The sequence below is a fragment of the Argiope bruennichi genome, chromosome X1 (assembly GCF_947563725.1).
Source record: "Argiope bruennichi chromosome X1, qqArgBrue1.1, whole genome shotgun sequence".
Lineage (NCBI taxonomy): Eukaryota > Metazoa > Arthropoda > Arachnida > Araneae > Araneidae > Argiope > Argiope bruennichi.
The window spans coordinates 32,846,676-32,864,834 of record NC_079162.1 but is presented as its reverse complement, the minus strand read 5'-3'; the positions used below and the strand labels follow the sequence as shown (position 1 = coordinate 32,864,834).

The 18,159-nt window shown below is 29.2% G+C and overlaps 1 protein-coding gene across 5 annotated transcripts in view; it reads right to left on the bottom strand.

Annotated features, from left to right (window-relative positions):
* The window catches only part of LOC129958114 (sialic acid synthase-like), a 121,637-nt gene that overhangs the window by 79,744 nt on the left and 23,734 nt on the right, over positions 1–18,159 (bottom strand). For 4 of the 5 annotated variants that reach the window (XM_056070308.1, XM_056070305.1, XM_056070310.1 and 1 more), the window contains exons 5-7: positions 14,370–14,624; positions 10,046–10,141; positions 7,477–7,647 (exon numbers count right to left, since the gene is read on the bottom strand). In XM_056070308.1, the coding sequence (XP_055926283.1) occupies positions 7,477–7,647; positions 10,046–10,141; positions 14,370–14,624 (522 nt within the window). Of the gene's footprint in view, positions 1–2,645; positions 2,891–7,476; positions 7,648–10,045; positions 10,142–14,369; positions 14,625–18,159 lie in introns of those variants that run through there. The other variant, XM_056070309.1, reaches the window with a different exon arrangement.

Below are 18,159 nucleotides of genomic sequence, written 5' to 3'. Positions count from 1 at the left end.
AACATGTTTAAATCATGTTTTTATTTCTTAATTAAACTTCTAATAAAAATTCCCAAAAAATAAGTGAATTTCTAATATCCCAGAAGTAACTTCCTGCCACATTTCACATTCCTAACTCTAATCATTTCTACTGCGCTTTGCTTTGCCAATCAGAACAAACCTCTAACAGTAGAGAGATTTCAATGCGAAACAATATATATACATACCTGTATGAGTTACAAAAAGTGAAATAGCAAAAGTCTTATAATAGAATCTGAACCCTAAAGAATACTAGTTTTGAAAATATTTCTTTAAAAATTCTTTCTTGAAATTTTAAGTACCAGATCTAGTAGATTTTTTTAAATATAAAAAACCTGAAATTTGTCGAAATTGGTCCAACAAATAAAAATTTTCAAATGGAAGAGAACATTAATAATAATAATAAGAAGAAAAAAAACTATGAAAAAAATTACGATAATTGAAAATCTATGGCTTCTAATTAAAAATTTCATCATATTCGAAATGAGTAAGAATGCGTAAGAAGAATGAGTAAGAATAAGATTTTACGCAATGAGTAAGAATGCATTATACATAGTATAGTAAATCCCTTTAATACGCTGTACAAGAGATTGCTCTAAAACGAAATATTAACGAAAATAATGATCAAATTTGCACATACATAAAAAGTACAAACACATAAAAAGGTTAAACATATATTTATCAAAGAAAACTAAAACAAATTCTTCACTAGCTTTGAATCCTCCGTAAGATCGAAGTCGCAACAAGTATGATACAGAACGCATTTCCTATTGCCTCTTCGGGTTAACCTTCCTAATATTTCAATGAACAACAATGCACATTGTTGAAGAGGAGGTGGTGAAAAAAAGATATTGAATTTTTTTTTAATACGTGTTGTTCACTCCTTTTTTTTCTTTTTTGCAATTCTTGAGAAAATTAAGCAATTTTAAGAACTTTTATTAAGAATTAAGCACTTTTAAGATGCTTAAAAATGATTTTCAAATTTAAGCACTTTCCATAACGCTACACACCCTGTAGGACTCAACCACAATTCCTGCCAGTGTTGCTGTCGCGGCGGTCCTATCATTCAGTTTTTTCCGCCAGCCTTTGGGCGGGTCGCGAAGTCAATTTATGATTATTAGAGTGGAGATGCCAAAATGCTTTATTATTTTTTATTAATAATATATTAAAAATGGATTGTATTGTTTTTGTTAAAAACAATGTAATTTAATGCCTTGTTTCAAATAGTATATTCAATGTAAAAGTTTTATTTACAGTTGGGGAAGGTTTCTAATACACAAAACTTATTTTTCATGTAATTTTTTTTTCAGGCAAAAATAGAGATGAAAAATCATGCAAGATAAATGCATGAATAAAAAATAGAATTTATCTATACTTATATAAATCTCAACGTGTGTGTGTTGGCGCTCTACAGGCCAGACCGTTTGACCTACAGCTACCAAATTTGGTGCATGTATACCTTGGAGGTCGGGAATGTGCACCTGGGGTTCCTTTTTTTTGAATTTTTAATTACAATTTTAACTATTAATTGAAAACTAACTTTCCCGCCTAAAATTCTTTTCATTTTCCCCACCGCCAAATGAGTAAGGCTTCAGTTTTTTTTTTTCCCCAACAGTAATGAGGCTAGGCTTAACATTTTTCGGCCGATTATTTCAAACCAATCTGTTTATTTTCTTAATGTTTGATGCATTTAAAATTTAAAATTGTTAATTAATCGATCTTTCAGATTCATTCTGAAGTACTTTTGAATTAAAATAAAACAGAATAATGGAAATTAAAAATTTCTAATCTGGATAGCGTTAACCCAACTGGCGTAGAAAAATATACGCATTTGCGTTACCATAACTGGCATTGAAAATTCACGCATGCGCATTGTGTTCTGACTGTTGACAACGGATACGGACGTTATGAAGGCTTAACCTGTTTCCGACCGATTATTTTAAACGATTCTGTTTATTTTCTTAGTTTCATGAATTTAAAACTAAACATTGTTAATTAATTGATCTGTTCATGATGAATCTGAGAAAATTTTGTAGAAAACTTCTTGAGATATTACATAAATTAAGAAAAATATTCTTTAGTGCCCATAAGGTTTAGTTTAAATACTCAGGGACTCTGTTTTCAGTACTCATATTTTTTAAAAAATATGCTTCGTTTCTGTAAAAAATTTCCTTATATTAATTGCAATTTAACCATTTCCACTTTAATTTAAAGCATAAATTCTACGGAAGCTGAAAGAAAATTAGAGAGATACATATTACGTTATGGTTGAAGGCCTTTATAATATTATGAATGAATTATATGACTATCAAAATTTGTAGCTTTAAAATATTTTGATGAAGAAGCTATTAAAATAAGAGCTACATGAAATATTTAATTATTAAAATTTTAACGAGCATTAAGATTGGTGAACCGGCTGGTCGCCACAGGCGGCTAGTATAATATATTCCAGTATTTTGGAACTTTGTTATATATATATACCTTTACAGTCATCATCTTGTGACTGGGAAGGGTGTACAGAATATTGAAAGAACAAATGAATTGTATGTCGATATATGTTTCTTTTAAACAGAACTTAAAATGTGAAGAAGTGTTAAAAAAAATCATATTACTCAACATTCAAAAGGCAAAATTTAATTTTTCTTTAAAAGAGAATGATTTTTTGAGGTAATTTCTGTTTCTTTTCGGAATAAATATATTTTTGTGAATGTTTATGACTGCACTTTTTTCTCCTACATATTCTTTCCAACGTTTAGGCAAGATTTTCAACAAAATTATTGATGTTTAAAGAAAATTAAAAGAATTTTGAATTCACATTCCTGTTTGCTTGGTGGATTCCTTGAATTTAAAAGAAATTCGTCATGTTTCTCGCCTAAAAATAATAATTTGAAATTAAAAATAATTATATTCTTGAAATAATAAAATTTTAGAAACTAATTTAATGCAATTGAGCATCGCCTATTATCTTCCTCTAAACTATTTTTTAAGTTTCAGAATATAATTCTAATGCATAAAAGTAGTTAATTTACTTAAATGGATTAGAATGGAATTTTACATTCGCAGACTACAAGTTTAAAAATTCATAAATATGTGTTATAATTACTCTTCGATTCCAAGACATTCAGTTACATTATACAAATGGGCGAACAATTTTTGTTAAACTTTGATTTCCAATAAACTTACGGTATTATACAGGGTGTCTCAAAAACCTTGACAAGGTTTTTATTCCTGAAATTTTGATCGTAGACATATACTGTAAAATACAAAGTTGCGTAAAAGGTGCAAATTGATATGAAATCAATTAAAGTTTTCAGGTTATAAAACTTTAAAAAATACAAAATTTCAATTTTTATACGGACCCCGTACAAAAAAAATTCCCAATGAGTAAAATGTGCCGCATTCTCTACGAATTTCAGCATTTTATCTCAAAAGATATGAAACTACATAAATGCTGACTTAAACCACTTTTCGATGCTTGGATATGAGTTCGTAAAAGAGAAAAAAAAAAAAAAAAATCCTGTCGGATGATCGTGATTTAGAGGTCGTACACAAATTAACAAAGAAAGCAATGACTGAATAAATAAATAATAATTTTACTATTTATTGGCTCAAAAGTATTAAAAATGTGTAGAAATAATAAAATAAAGAAAAGATTACATAAGATTTTTACAAGTTCTCAGACTCTGCTACTTTTAAATTATATTCTGTAATTCATGATATAAAATTTTAAAGTATTTTTCAGGAAGCATAGATTTTAAAATTTGTATTTAAAACTAAAGATATGAAGCATATTTAATTTTCTTAAGATGCATTCCTGCGTCGCATCATCTGCACTGAAGCTGTAAACATTTGCATTTTAATTTGTGATTGATCCTTCTCGAACTTTTTTTTAACATATCTTTGAGAATTTTCATGATAAAATTCTGAAATTTTGTACATGACCTTATTTGAGGTTTGGGCACATTTTACTCAGTAGAAATTTTTTTTGTAAGTACAATTTTTTGTATTTTGTCCGTACAAAAATTTAAATTTTGTAATTTTTAAAGTTTAATCCCCTGAAAATTTTAATCGATTTCATAACATTTTGCACCTTTTTTACGTAATTTTATAATTTACAGTATATGTCTACGATCAATATTGAAGGAATAAAAGTCGCGGTCAAAGTTTTTGAGTCATCCTATATAATGCATACTAATTAAGATTTGCAGCTTTTGGTAACTGTTAAGAAAACTATTTAAAGCCTTATTTAAAACTTGGGAAGCTCAAAATAAAATTTCGGTGCAATGATGTAATGAAGTTTGGATAAAACACCTTATCAATGGGGATATATGGGAAGGCGCCTTGATTTTGTGTTTCTTTGCCATTGTATTAATGAATGGACTCAGAGAACAATTTGAGTTACACTGCTTATTTTCGAGAAATTTCAATAATCTTACAGAAGAATAATTGGAAAGATAAAGGAGTTACAGAAATGTAACTTCTTGAAAGGAGGGGAACAAAAACGAATTTACTGCCCTGTTTCATACAGTGAAGCAAGGATAGCAAAAGCTAGAAAACATTAAAAATAATATCAGTTATAAATATGGGAAATAATAATCTAGGGAAACTATATTGTACTAAAAGTAAAACCATACATTTTGCACTATTTTAATATTGTACAATGATAACGCGCAATATAGTTTTTCACATTTTACAATTTTATATGCGCTACTTGGGTTAACATTATCAGGCACTGCAACCGCTTGAATTGGAAATCTAACGATATCAGTGGAATTCTCCGTACGATGGTCTGAAAGAATCCCAACATGTAAAATCCTCGTTTAAGGAGATATAAATGAGGATTCAACATGTAATATTATCCTTATATAGAATCTAAAATGAATCCGAATAATAAATGTCAATCATTCCATCAACAAATACCTCCCACCCTCTCCAAAACAATGTCTCGGATTTTAATATATTGCCAGGACTGATCCTCGATGTTCATAGAATTTTTCCATCATGGAGTAGTGTTCCTAAGAAAACCGAAGACAGAGATTGCATTTATTTCGCTCAATTCAAGCAGTTTCTGTGTACCCGGTCTCGACTAGCTTTGAAAGAAGGTGGAAATTCTAAGATTTGTCAATAGCCAGAGTTGTAGGGAGCATAATCTCAGAAGGGGTAAGTTTCTTTTACAATATCTATTCCCGTGTCTTTAAAGTGGCAGAGAGAGAGAGAAAGAAAGAGACAGCTCCCATTCACAGAAAGGGCCTTTTGCACAAAGCTTATGATATGCGTTACGGCCATAAATGTAGGAATCGCATGTTAGAACAACTCACAGATGTAAAAGAAATTTCATGACTGATGATAAAACGTCTTAGTTATAATGCTATTTTACTAATAAAAACCTTGATAACAATTTCTTCTTTTTATCATTTTTCAGACATTATTTACCTGAAAAGGTCATTGGGCAAATTGCAAAGCATGTCCCTATATCAGCATATCTTATTTAAACAGCAAAATTTTGAAAAATATAAATGGAGTGCGCTCATTGTTGAAGGTACAGATAACACCTTCTTCAGCAATCTCTAAGGTCAAGGGTCTTTAGGGAGACCACAAACTTCGGAGGCGGTTGCGGTTTCGTCTCCAAATATTAATAGATCACATTCGGCTTAGTACATAGTGCAATGAATGTGCTACTGAAAGTTTCAATTCTGCATTGCTGCCTTTACATACTGAATACAGAGTGTGATAGTTATCAGTAATGTTGATTTTAAATAAACCTTTCTGGAGCGGCCATTCTTCAAACTAAGGTAAATTTTGTTATTAACAGTCTATCATTTTGCATTGGGATCAAATATTTGTCTTTCTTATTAAAAAAACTTTCATTTTAATTTGAATTTAAAAAAATATTAAAAAATTTTTCATAAATTTAGTTTCAGTGCTTAGCAAAATAAAAATAATATATATAAATTATTGAAACACATTACAAAATTAAGGCTAATGCAATAACCACAGAAATAATTAAACAAAACATTGCTTTTTTTTGGTAAAAAAATAAGGCAATATTCAAATACTTACTCAAGCATATCTTCTATGAATCTAAAATTTAAATGAGTAGTTTCTTTAATGATAGTAACAACTTTCATTAATTTCCTAAATACCTATAACAGGTATTTAATATTAATTCATGTCTAGGAAGCTGTTGCCAAAGAGACAAATTATGAGCTCAATTACTTAAATAACTTTTAAGCTTAACTTATGATAGTATTCAAAATTATCCAAGAGCTTTACTTTTACAGTTACTTTACAAAAATATTTAGTAAGTTTAAAGTCAGTAGAAAATAAAATATTTTGCTTGAATTTTAAATATATCTGGAAGTAACAGAAACACAATTCTTTTATTATATTTAAATGGCAACGAGTTGCTTGAAAGCTTTACTTTAGGGATTAGAAAGCAATTTATTCTAAAATGACATGCTGAAAGTATTACAATAAATTAAAATATACGAGTTTTACAGAAAGATCAACAAAAAATGCGTAGTAACGTGAAAAATAATGATATCCACACTATTAATAACAAGCTCTTATCATGCAAACATTCAATGCCCTTGAGTATCATCTTTGGCAAAATTGACCTAAATCATCCCTTGGCAATCGGGTAAAAATGAATGACAACAATATAAACATCCAAATTTTTACCTCATACACATTTATTTCCTTTTTCGACAAGTGGGATAAAGGCAAATGCGCCAATGATATAAGTTAAATTTAATAAATTAATACTGAAAACTGAGATAAAAAATTTTAATACTGAAAAATGGTGTGTATTGACTGACTGCATCACAATTCATTGTCATGATAATGATGAAACTCTCCTCGAAAATTTCATTTTTTTTTTATATACATCGAAAATCAGCTCAGTCCGACTCAAAGCTAGAGTTATGAATGGTTGATTTCATATTTTTGTTTTTAAAACTCAACCCGTTTTCTATTCCTTTTGGAAATTTTATGAAAAAAAGAGTTTCATCGTTTTCTTTTTACTTTCATGTTAATTTTCTTTAATGAGTGAAGAATAGCATGAATTTTAAATTCATTCTTTTTTTCAGGCTTTTTTTTTTTTTGCTAAACCATTTACAAAAAAAAATCCTAGCTTATTTTTAAATATTAAAATACGTCTTGCTTTAAGCATGTCATTTCGGAATAAATTGTTTACTGGTGCTAATATATGGAATATTTGCATTATATGAAACGTTTATATTTTTGATTGAGAAATATATAATTTAAAATGTGACCATAAACTAGTCGCAAATGTAAATATATATACCTTTGTATAGCAACAGTCACAAATGTAAATATATATACCTTTGTATAGCAACAGTCACAAATGTAAATATATATACCTTTGTATAGCAACAGTCACAAATGTAAATATATATACCTTTGTATAGCAACAGTCACAAATGTAAATATATATACCTTTGTATAGCTATCTAGTTCACAAACTTCAATTTCTTTCTGGAATTTTCCCATGGCTTGCTCAACTCTTTTAATTGATTCGACAAAATGTTCAAGTTCATGTGGATTTAATGATGATACATGATTACTCTGTTTACGAGAGTGACCAGTTGTAATGCGTCTCTCGATAATCTGAAATGAAAGTAATAATGACGATTAATTAACAATTAGATGTGCTTTCTTTCCAACATTCACTATACTGTTCAATTAATTAACATGGAGTTAAAGTAAGAATTCAGTTTAGTCATTAATTTGAAGTTTAGAAGCAACAAATATTATTTTGGAAAGCAAATATGAGTCGCATGCGGATGACAAAAACGACACCTGAATCGGTAGAATCGTCTATTCCAAACTGTCATGCCATATCAGCATTTAACGAAAAGCAAAAATAATTCATAGAAATTCTGCTATATATTCAATATCTAGTTCATATCATACGAGAGCTATATAAAAAAGATCTTACCTTGAATTTTACCTTACCTAGCACCGATGCTAGGATGGCGACTATGTGCATAAAGGAAGGAGATAATTGAATGCGCATGCTTGACCTTCACCCCCCCCCTCTGTGTCCAAGAATACCAGTCGTTACATGATGGCCGTTGAATAAGTTGAATTCGTTGATAAGTTACGAATTCCTCGGATACCTTAATTTCTCTCATAATGGTAGATAGAAATGGGCAAATATATTGGCACTAAATTCTTTCAAAGCGAAAGAATTCATAAAATTCTGCAGGTGTTTGGAGACGATACTATAGGAGTAACACAAATTCAGAAATGGTTTAAGCGATTCAAAATTGTCCGTGCATTCGTGCAGAATGAATAGCGTCCTGGGTGAACACAAGCCGCCTGGAATGCAATTATTGTTTTAACAGTGAAAAATCTGATAAAAACATGACGTGACAAAATAAATTCCGACTTTATGATGCAAATCAGTGCAAAAAACCATTAGACTGGAAGTTGCACCACAACAATGATTCTCCACATTCATGGTATCTGATTCAAAATTTATAGGCAACATGTATTTACTGTTGTTCGTCAACCTTCCTATTTCCCATAAATGGCTCCTTAAGACTTCTGAATGTTTTCAACTACATTAATACTTTCAAACTTTTTTTTGTGTGCGGGAGGGACAGAGGAAAAAATATTCCTTGAAATCCTTGAAGAGGATTTGGGTCCTAATTACGTTACATGAAAAATATTTCTTTTGTCCAAACTTTTTACACAGCTCTTGTGCACTAACTTAACATGAAGACACTCTTAAGAATAAATTTCAAGGAACAACGAATTTTTAAATGTTAGCTCAAAAATCAGGAAATGCAGTTTGACTAAGATACTAGCATTGTCTATTTCTACTTCAAATTTAACTGTTTCTCTAATAAGAAATTAATAAAATTTAATGAATATGCTGTATAGTGGTATTTTATTATAAATCTCATTCGGAAGGATATACTGAATGTCACTTCCTCATTTTATATAGAATTTCATGCTATTTCGACGGAAATAAATGTTTTTAAAATATAATCAAAATCGCAACGAATTATATGCAGACAAAAACAATAAGTCATTAAGTCATGTATTACAAATCAAGATGATAGTTCAAATAATATTTATAACTGGCAATAGTAATTCGTTATATGAAAACTTAGCAGTGTTTCAGCAAAAAAAAAAAAAAAGTTTTAAAATTTTTTGCAGTTTTTTACCAGTAAAAACCCAAAATGTTCAAAATTTAAAATCATATTTTTCAGTTGAAATATGCTGCATTTAAAAAATGTCAAATAATCGGCCTATAAATTCCTCCTTGTGTAGTATATAGAAAATTCTATGAAAGTTGAAGTGATAATTTATGAAATAAAAGCATCAGATCCCCCCCCTCTATTCTTCAACACACTTCCCTCTTTAAGTAGTTACTTCATAATGTTCATCCAAAAATTAATATCAAATAATTCATACATAAAAATACTTACTTTTAAGTTTAAACACACTGAATACATTTTCTATAAATATTCCAAAAATTTTAGAAGCTTTTCTGGATCTTTCTTTAGAATCTAGTCGAGCAGCAGCTCTGATACTCAAAGTTAAAAGTGAGAAACAGATGCTTTTGCTCTTAAAATCTATCGACCAATTGAGTATAAAAAGGGGTTTCATGGACTGCAGACCGACTAGTGCTTCTCTTGCTTGTAAATTCATTTCCATCTTCTCTTTACGTCTTTGTTGGATTTTTTTTTTCTATCAAACTCTCAGAGTCGAAAAGAAAACAAATTAGATAAAAAGACAAACTGCAACATTAAAAAATAATTTCAGGGTCTGTTGCAGCCTATACACCCTAATGGACCAAAAGCAACTATTCATTGTTTTTCTTTCTTTCTTTCTCCTTTTTTTTTTTTTTTTTGGTAACAACCTTTCAGACATGAGTAAAGAAAATAGCACACATAAAATTTATCATAATAAAAAGATAAAACAAAACAAATCCAGTGTCGCATAATTAACAAAATAAAAATAACCAAGAGCAGTTTATAAATAAAAAATTTACTTTTGCACCAATAGCAACAGCGGCCACGGATTCTACAAGTCCTTCTTCATGACCCGAATATCCAATAACAGCTCTAGGGAAGAGATTCTTGTAACCCTTTAAAAATAAAAGAGAAATTGGTTCACTCATTTTCTGCAATAGTAATTTCTAACATGCAAGCAAATTAGTGTTCGATAATTCACAATTTTTTAAATACATCAGGTTAAGCCGATTTACGTTCCTTAAGTAACTTAGAAATTTATAATCGCATCATCACAAAATTGGTGTCCATGGAAATTTCTCAGGATAGATTTATTAGATCGAAAAAATATTAACCGAATTAAATAACATAGTCAGTTAATAAGTATTTTGGAATTTTCCTGTTACGGACGTCAAGATTTTTCAATAATTAAATCCGATTTTTCTTTTTAAACAACTATCGAATTTCATTCCAAAATTCGCAGTACTTCTTGTTATAATTAATATTGTTTGCTTAAAGGTTCGCATGAAAAGAGAGAACCCTTTAAGGACCATATATTAAAGAAATCTCAGTTTGATAAAAGCAAAATGTGCATTTCTTATATTTTATTTCATTAGATTCTTAAAAATTAATCAACCGTGACTAAAATTCCTCTTCAGCACGAATACTTATTTTCAAATTCTAATTAATATATGATTTTTTATCGGAAATTTACGCATTTCATTTCTTTTCAAAATATTTTCGAACCCGCCTTCATTGGTGATCCAGTCCTAAATATGTTAATACTCATCAGAAATTTTCAGTGTTTGAAATGCATTGATTCCAATACTTTTAAGCGAACTTTTATTCCATTGGTAAAAAAAATTAAATAACATAATAGCATTTTCAGCAAATGAATTTATTAGCTTTTATATAAAAAGAGGAAATTTTATTTTCATGTTGAAGCGATTGTTGAACATATAAGAACCTTATTAAGCCAATAAGTATTTTTTTTATAATAAAGATATTGCACTTTGGTTTCAAAGAGATTTCCAAATATACTTTAATCAGATGAATAGAATGAAAGTAAATTTAGGATTTTAACTTGTAGAAATAAAGTGTAATTCACAGTAGAGAATTCATTTGATGTCATCTGATTAAAATAATAGCGTATGTATATTATTTAGATGATGAAATACTTCATCATCCGAGAATTACCATCCCCCCCCTTCATTTCTTTATAATGAAATTTTTATTTTTTTTCATATACGAAGTATTGAAGACAAATGACTGCAATCGTCTCACCATTTGACATCGTGAATTTACTAAAAATTCATGGTTCCGACTCCTTGAATCAACATTAATTTGAAATTTTGGTTGCCTATTTGCGAAAATGGAAACTCAAAAATGGAGCGAGTTAGACCATCGAAATACTAAATTCTATATTTTTCACGAAAGTTTTACATTTGTAGTATTACATCAAATTTTGACTTAATCACAATAAAGGAAGCTATTATGTTACCACATGATTGAGAATAGGATAGTTAAAAAAAAAAAAAAAAAAAAAAAAAAAAGTCTAGATGAAAAAAAAAAAATTTAGTATAAGGTTTTATCATCAGAGTTAAAAGATCTGTATTAAAAATTAGATCAGCTGTCTGAAATGATCGATTGCCTCCGAGTCTATAGACTCCGTGTTTGTACGAGTGTTCCAACGTGATTGCAATAAGCCAGATATATAAATTTTAGTATGCAGTTTTGAACTAAAAATGTAGTAATGTGTTGTATTTCCGATCCAATCAATTAATGTCTGAAAGGCGTATTTTTATTACTGTAAAGTACGAGGGTAAGTCAAAAAGTAAAGAAACCATTGAAATTTCTCTTTCCAGGGTTTGGTAACACCGCTAGTATCTAGAGCTGAATTAATGTAGGCATTGGCAACACATCTATACAACATGGCACTCTTATTCCTGCTTTATAACCATTAAATATGGCAGCTCCACTCTCGATCTGCAACAAGATGGAAATGGGGGAAATGATTGGACTTTTGTTTGAGGAAAGTATTAAGCCAGCTAAAATTATTCGTCAAATGCAAGCGCAGTATGGTAACAGCTGTTTATCACTAAACATCAACCATCAGCTAATAAGATTATGCTAACACTATTCTGGGAAGTGGAAAGTGTAATAGCTGTACATTTCAACCAAAGAGGCGAAACTGCGAACCGAGAGAACCATTGTGATGTGTTGCGAACTAAACTGAAGCCTGCAATCAGATCCAAACGTCGTGGAAAACTGCGAAAAGGTGTCAGCCTGCAACAGAATAACGCTCGGCCACATTCTACCAAAAGACCGAACGAAACAATACAGGAGTTGGGATTCAAAGTGCTGGAACACCTACCACACAGTCCAAACCTAGCTCCCGGCGATTTTTATATGTTTGAACCATTGAAGAAAGCGCAAAGGGGAAGAAGATTTGCAATCGATCAAGAAGTTATTGATGTTGTACAAATTGGTTACACATACAACCGAAAAACTGTTTTTTCGATGGAATCAAAAAACTTTTGAAACTCTGGGAAAATTGCGTTGAAGTCCAGGGTAGTTATGTAGAAAAATAATGAATGTTTCAGTTTTCTATCATTAGAATAAGTGCACCTTTTCTCAGATGTCCTTTTACTTTTTGACTCTTCCTCGTAATTAAAACGTCATTAACTATTTTCAATTTTTTAGAAACATTTTTCGTATGCAATTCAGATATAATATGTATATAGCCATGGCGGCAATCACAGAAATAACATTAAATAAAAGGATCAAGAGGCCATTAATTTGATCCTGAATATTCCGATATTGCATCTTTACATTCGAATCCTATTAAAAACGTTTTTAAAAAACTTTATAAAAAGAGTGATTTGTATTTTTCGTATTAGAAGTCCTTATGCCCAACGAAAGCGAGAGAATTTAACGTATAGAATTGTACTTCAGTTTTTCTTAAAAATTCATAAATACGTATTACCTACACATTTAACTCTTGATCGCTAAAAATCGCAACACAGCAACATAAATATACTTTCTTCTTAATATTCTCTTATATTAACTGATTATATATATATATAATTCCACTTTATATAAAAATCATCTAATCTGCAAATTATAGAATGGCGATTTTATAACAGTAGTTAAGTTACGTATCACGACGATTAGATCGATGGAAACAATTCGAAATTATATACAATTCCTTCAATAAGTAGGCGTGTCAAGGTGTTTCCAATCTCCAATGGGAATCTTGCAGTTTTTTCGAAACTTTTCAACAGCTATTACAGATATGCAAGTACTTTTTTACGATTCCGATATTTTAGTATCCCAACCTTGCTGTCATATGAAAATTTTATTATATTACAATTCACTTTTTTTTTTTATCACAGCCGTGTTTAAAAAATAAAAAATAATAACTGAATTTTAGAATTTATTTTATCTATTTGTATAGCAAATTTATGTTCTTTAAATGAAGGAAGAAAAAAAAATGAGAAATATATCATGGTTTACCAGATATCACCAAAAGTTTATGATTCATTTAACAATAAACGTTCCATTTTTAAAAATTTTATAAATCTTGAAATTTTTATCAGAAGCTTACAAAAAATTTTTGGTGACTATTATCACGATGAGTAATCGATTAAGTAAAAGAAATTGGTAGGTGTAATGGGAAAATGTTGAGATACTAATTAACTATATTAATTAGCCGATCATTTAAGATATCTATTTAAACAAATCTCTCCTCATGAGCCATTTCCATCTACACTAGGTTTCTGAAGATGCGCTAATAAATAGCAAAGTTAAAGACGTATCCTATTATTTTTGTTGACAATTGTACAATTGCTATTTTACATCAAACAGAAGTAGAATAAATCGATATTTACATAATCATACAAAACAAGGACATTTTCAAATATGATTATGTTTAACATTTCAACATATTCTGCGATTACACATATATTCAAAAAAATCTTTTAATTAAGCTTATTATACACAATGCAAGTAAATATGGTGTGTGAAAAAAATATAATCCGAATTTTAAAACGAACAAAGAAAATTAGTTACGGTAACAGTGAATCATTAATTTTTTTTTTTTTTTGAAGAAAATAAGAGGAATAAGTATGGTTAAGAAATGTAAGAAACTCGTTTAAAGTTTAAGAATAAAGTTAAATGAATAATACTTTCTCCATATCAAAAACACCATTTCCTCGATTTAGTTTAAATTTCTTTAAAGACCACAAATGAAGCCAGTATATTTTTTTAATCCAAACACACACACAGATAATTTAAATACTTTTTTTGAACATGCATGACAATTTTAATTAATTTCAAAAGAGAATATTTCCAAAAGATTTGTACCTTTATGACTTTTAAATTAGCATAACGCGATGGTGTAGGATAACAACTGGTACTTTGCATTATTGCTATGTTTTTTGCTGACCATAAGATTTCATAATAAGCTTTAGCTAGGTCTTCTTCTCTAGTAATACCAGTGGAAATAACAAGCGGCTTGTTATATCTCCTAACATGTCTCAGGAGTGGTAAATTAGTAGAATCAGCAGAATCTATTTTGAAGAATGGTACTCCAATATGTTGTAAGAAATCAATTGATGGCTACAAATAAATATAATAGAATCATTCAATATCTTAGACAAAACAAATACATGAAAATGCTAAAGTAAGATATATATATATATATATATATATATATATATATATATATATATATATATATATATATAACTTTTGAATAAGCGATGTAGAGCATTATGTTACATCTTTTTGTCTGCTTTCTATAAATTTTTTTTTTGTATTAATAACTGCAGTACATTTTCAATTTTTATACATTCATTAGAGTAATCATGAGTAAGATGTTTTCAGAATTAATTTCAAACATTACAATATTATTCTAAAACTACATTATAACCATTATTAAATCAAATCTAAGTTAACACAGAACTGACTTTTGCTGATGTTTCTTTTAAACATAGGAGTTAATTTTTCATTTGAGATTCGGTAATCTCACACCACCTCCAAAAAAAATCGCAACTACATTTAAATAATCAAACATTACAAAGACATGAACAACTAAAGAATACATAAACTAATTAAAACTTATTAATCAAATCGGCATTTTACGTTTGTTCCATCAGTGGCGTAATTCACTCAAAAGGCCATGGTGGCCTGGAAATTTGAATAATCTGATCAGGGCTGATTCTGAAAATTTTCGTACATCAAACAAACTTCTGTTTTATGCCTACTTTTACAGTAGAACTTACCAATTTTTTTATATCTCTATTTATATAGGAATTTTAAAAATATTATGAAAGAATTGTAGGCAACAAATGATCACAAAAATAAAAGCAACAATAGTAAATCTTATGACAAAGAACAATAGAAAACATTATTTAGAGTGGCAAAATTCAGAGAATATTGATCAAACTTTTCTATGAAAACATTTACATGAAAAGTTTGAATTATCAAAGAATATAATGCAAATAAAAAAAAAACGGAAATACAAACAACAAATATAATACAGGATTTCTAGCTGAACTAAAATTACTAAAAAGTTCTACTAAATGTTTTGGTGATATGATAGATCTTGATATAATTTTAATACAGAAAAATCTTTCTACATTCCACAATCATGTACAGTGTAAATAAAATGCTAAATCTTAGAGAAGCTCAAGCTAGGCAATTTATGTTATTCAATTAATTTTTATTTATTATTTATTTTAATTTTTGTAAATTTAATTAAATGTTTTTTCCTGCGAATATGGATCAAGTAATGATTAAAGTGTTTTGTCAATTAGATTTCATTAAAAAGTTCATACTTATTTTTTATCTGCTTTCTCTTTAAACTAAATATTATTTTTTTTTTTTGAAATTATTGGCAGTCATAACTTTTGTTTGTGATAATAATATATAAACTGAACAAAAACACAACTTTTTTATTGACTTTCGAACAATATCATGATATACAGTACATTAACTTTGCGCTATCAGGATAGGCAAGGCGCCTGTAGCAGATGTCATTGTTTATTCCTCTGAGTTGACTCTATTTCTGGTAATATCATTTAATGAATGATATTTTAAATTGCAAATATTTCTCGATAATAGAAGAACAAAGGTATCTCGATTTCCACCATCCTTCCTCCTATTCTGTCAAAATTAATGAAAGAAAATGTCAGAAAAAGACTCTTTCCTTTCTTTCCCTTTTGGTCAAATTAAAAAGAAAATAGTTTTGATTTTTTATTGTTTATCTTTGATACATTCTTTAAATCATTCATTAATTATTTATCAAATAATTTTTATAACGAAAATTTGAAATGGCAATTGTTGACTCATTGCCTCCCATGCCACGAATGAAGAGATAAAAATCTTTAACATCTATGAATTCTTTTCAAAGATACCTCACATGCCCTTCCCTAAGTTGACGAATGTCAAAGAAATCCCGATCAAAATATCTTAGTAAAATCAATAAAGGAAAACATTTCTTTTACTTTGTGTCACGATGTAAACTGACATCTCTTTAGCATCGATATCCCTCCTGTACAAATTACTGGTTTCACATTGTGAAATAAATTGAATTTTCTTCCAATAGTTTCATATCGGCCACGCGTCTTCCAAAATTATGATGTATAAACAGAAGTTTGTAGATGAGTGGTCGACAAGAAGGTAAATTTAGAGTTAACTACATCGTGTTACACTTAACTTCATCATCATCACTAACACGTGTCAATTCAGGAAAGAAGGATCTCATGAAATTTCATATAGTAAGAACGCTGCGGACGTTAGGGATTTTTATTCCTTCGCATGCAGCATGAGAATTACAGAATCATCAACTTGTTAGAGCCAGTGTGAGAAATATTTAAATAAATTTTCGGATCAGGAAATTAGAAAATTAGGCTTTAAATCAGATTAAGGAATGCCATTAATCATATGTATATCAGGATGGCCAGCATTTCTGTTTGAGATTACCAGATTTTTTTTTTTTTTTTTGTCATTTTTAGAACTACCCCCCCCCCCTTTTTTTTTCTTGCGGACATATCTATAATCTACATTTTTATGATGTTGCTTCAATTTCTTCCTCTTATATACAGCATAGTGCATTTTTAACTGTATGTGAAAAATAGTGTGCCTACTTTTCCTGATTAAAACCAACATAGAAAGAATATTTAAAGCTTAGAAAATGAAACAAAAATTCTTTTCAATAATTAGGTTTCAGATAAATATTTTTGTAAACATTTCCCCAATTTTCGCAAACATACCAAATAACACATACAATAAACTAAAAGGCGCATCTGGTTTAGATGTCATTTTCTCAAACTATCACAAACTATTCATAAAAAATGTAATACAAAATCAAATGCAAATTGGTAGAGTGCATTCCATTAAAAGGAAATAAATCTATTTCCTTCTAATGGGATCTTTTCTATTTATACCGATTATGAATAGCCACAGCAAGACTGAACAACAATGCCAGTAACAGAAAAAAAAAGCCATTTATAAGCACAAAATGAAAAACAGCTTAAGGAAAATATCTTCACTAATTGAACGCTGTTAGTGAAGCTGTTATTCAATCCCAGTATTTGCCCCAGCTGTTATTCAATCTAAACGGTAGTGGTAATGTATTAAAGAAAGAAATTATTCAGTAACAGTAAAATTGCATGAACATTTAGCCCGATTAGCACAGTAAAAATTATTTACCAAATGGTAGAATGTTTAATCCATTTGTATCATAAAGGGAAATATCAAAAATTGAATTTCTTTTTTTAAAGCATACAAATTATAAAAAGATGGAATGAATGAATTTTGTAAATTTTTATCTTTTTATATACTCTCTATTTTCACTCAGCGCTATTAAGCATGAATCAGGGGACGTTGATTTTACCTAAATAGGGACGAAATGAAAGATGGAGGAGGATATATTCACATTTTATTTAAAAACACATTAAACTCCGGTTAACGACCGAATTAGGTAGTGTAACAACTGAATAAAACTGTGAACTAGTCACACAAACAATGAATATATATACTTCGAATTCAAATAGTGTAGATCAAAATGACAAGAGGAAAAAACAACTGCAGAAAACACATCAGCTGGGGCAAAAGACAAGGCCAGACAAAGAGCTATGAGAATGCACTT